Source organism: Acanthisitta chloris, unplaced genomic scaffold (genome assembly GCF_000695815.1).
Source record: "Acanthisitta chloris isolate BGI_N310 unplaced genomic scaffold, ASM69581v1 scaffold17241, whole genome shotgun sequence".
Classification (NCBI taxonomy): domain Eukaryota; kingdom Metazoa; phylum Chordata; class Aves; order Passeriformes; family Acanthisittidae; genus Acanthisitta; species Acanthisitta chloris.
Window position 1 is genome coordinate 13243 of NW_008655624.1, and position 2798 is coordinate 16040.

The following is a 2798-nucleotide window of genomic DNA, read 5'->3' on the forward strand; positions in this document are numbered from 1 at the left end:
CTATCAGTAGGCTCAAACACTGCAATTATTTGCATTCTGGCACCAATCAAAAGAATCCAAGGGCCATTTTCTTCTTTTTAAACCACTGTAATTTGTTCAGTGATGAACTGTTTTTGGAATACAGTGCAGCATTTGTTCTCTGTGAATGTATTTTTCAGTCTTTTTTGGCAAGGTGAGGAAGAGGTGGTGGCACACTTGGTCTTAAGTTTTGTTACTCTTATGCTACCAGCTTTCCTAAGTGTTAAAGCAATGCTGTAGTTAATATACAATTAGACTCTGATCCCACTAGCACTGGAACTGCATAAATTTATTCATGAAAATTGCATGTTGTGAACTTTTGGATTGTGAAGTGTGTCATAATTTTTCTCAGAAAAGCATAAAAGTCACTACAACAGAAGAATTGGTTTGGTAATGTTTTGAAGTGGTAGGCACTGATTTTGGTCTAATTCAGTGTCACACATTGGGGAATCCTGTTGGAAAAACACTTGGGGTTTAACATTAATTGTTATATTAAAATGGAAGAGTAATCAGAAATGCATTAATATTCTCTTCTGCTTGACACTTCTGCTCAGGAAAAGATTATATATGGAAGTATTTGAGTACACTCGTCCAATGATGCATCCTGAACCTGGTAAATTTTATCAGATTAATCCGGAAGAATATGAACATCCAAATCCCTGGAAAGAAAGCTTCCAGCAGCTGGTAACAGTAGTATTCACTTATATTCAAGTTTACAGATATTTATAAGAGTAAAAACCTCCTTTCAGGTAGTTGTAGAGGGCGATAAGGGGAGACCTGACAGGAGGTTGTAGTCAGGTGGGGGCTGGTCTCTTCTCCCAGGCAACCAGCAGCAGGACAAGAGGGCACAGACTCAAGCTCTGCCAGGGGAGGTTTAGGTTGGATATTAGGAAGAGATTTTTTACAGAGAGAGTGATCAGGCATTGGAATGTGCTGCCCAGGGAGGTGGTGGATTCACCATCCCTGGAGGTTTTGAAGCTGAGACTGGATGTGGCACTTAGTGCCATGGTCTAGTAACCACGGTAGGGTTGGACTCGATGATCCTTGCGGGCTTTTCCAACCAGGTTGATTCTATGTTTCTATAATTCTGAAATATGGCTGACAATAGTAATTAACTCTGGTTCAGACTTTAAATAAGATGATGTGACTGAAGAGGTGGGGAGAGATCCTTGTGGTGTTACGCAGTAGGGGGAAATGTGAAGTTGTTTCCTGTTTTGAGGGGCACTTTAGGGAGGCACAACATGGTTAAGTGGAGTGCTTGAGCATCCAGCTTGTGTGTCTTGGGTTTTCCTTGTGTTTTGCATCACTGAAATTCTGTGGAATAGATTATCATGGTCTGTGGCTCACAAACAAACTTCAAATACATGTTGTTCTGTGTTACTAACCCAGTGTGCGTGCTGGTTGTCAGATTTTTGTGCATCTTCCTCTACTTAATCACACAGCATATTGGTAATACCACTTAGGCTGCAGTAGTGATTTGCAGCTGATGAGACTGGAGCTAAAGGAGTTATTTTTAAGGCATGTGGTTGAACCTCTGATCCAAAGTTTTGGAGGTTGGGCATGATATTTGAAAAACAAGTAGGAGAAATTAATACCAAGGTGTGTGTATTATACACTGTGTGTGTAATTGGTTAATGCAATGCTGAAGCTTGACTTGTGACTGAATATTAAATGAAGAAGCCAAGTGAAGGTACAGGATTCTCTTCTCCTCACCATATAAATGCAGTTTGTTTTGTCACAAGCTGCTAGAAAACCTAGAGGTGGAAGTAGGAACAGCTGCTGTGGAGTGCATAAGGTGTGTGAAGCTTTTCAGCCAGTTTCAAGGCTCCTGGCTGTGTAAGTAGGTTAGGTTAACCTCTTGGTTTAGTTGATCACCCTCTGAGGCTCAGATGTTTTTTGGTGTTGCCATTTAGAACTGTGCCTAATGTGGGAGGTCAGTATATGATCCTTACTTTCTGGAACAAAACTGGTAATGGTAAATTGCTTGTTAATTAGGGGGCTAGGAGATCTCTTATCCCTGCATTCAGCCCCACAGAGCTGCAAGCTTATCACAAAGTATTTTTCTTGTTTCAGTACAAAGGAGCACATGTAAAGCCAGGTTTTGCTGAACACTTCTACAGTAATCCTGCAAGATACAAAGGGAGAGAAAACATGTTGGTATGTTTCTAAAGCTGTTCTTAAGAATATTTATGTATCTATATATATATGGAAATGGACATTTCTCTAAACTTGTCCCTTTTTTTCTAGTACTATGATACCATTGAGGATGCTCTTGGTGGAGTTCAAGAAGCTCATTTTGATGGACTTATCTTTGTTCACTCTGGTATATATACAGATGAATGGATATATATAGAATCTCCAATCACCATGATTGGTGCAGGTATGTAAACTGAGAGCTTCCTTGTCTCAAACTTGTGTTAATTTCTACCTTATTTACAAAGATACTCTGGTGTATTAAGTATTTAGTATAAATAAATGACCATCTTTCTTCATCAGCCTAGTAAATAAGTTTTGGGATTTTTTTGTAGAAGTGTCACTAACTAAAAAGTAGCTGATGGTTCAGGCTGAAGTACCGTTGTCTGCTTGTTAGTTCTTGGAATAATTTATGTATCTTTTTATTTCATTAGGTGAAATAAAATTGAATTTGTCAGAAAGTATATTCAGATATATGACTGCAGTTGAAGTTTTCAGGTGGTTCTTACGAAATTTATATATGTGTGTGTACATATGTATCTATCTATATGTAGGGTTGTACTTGATCTTTGAGGTCTTTTCCAACC

The 2798-nt window shown here is 38.8% G+C and overlaps 1 protein-coding gene across 1 annotated transcript in view; it reads left to right on the top strand.

Annotated features, from left to right (window-relative positions):
- LOC103811047 (F-box only protein 11-like) overlaps nucleotides 1-2398 on the top strand; it is a gene marked incomplete at its 3' end in the record, with an annotated part of 9382 nt that extends 6984 nt beyond the window's left edge. The window contains exons 4-6 of the mRNA XM_009083991.1: nucleotides 573-702; nucleotides 2092-2175; nucleotides 2266-2398. Of these exons, the coding sequence (XP_009082239.1) occupies nucleotides 573-702; nucleotides 2092-2175; nucleotides 2266-2398 (347 nt within the window). The remainder of the gene's footprint in view (nucleotides 1-572; nucleotides 703-2091; nucleotides 2176-2265) is intronic.
- Between the last annotated feature and the right edge of the window lie 400 nt (nucleotides 2399-2798).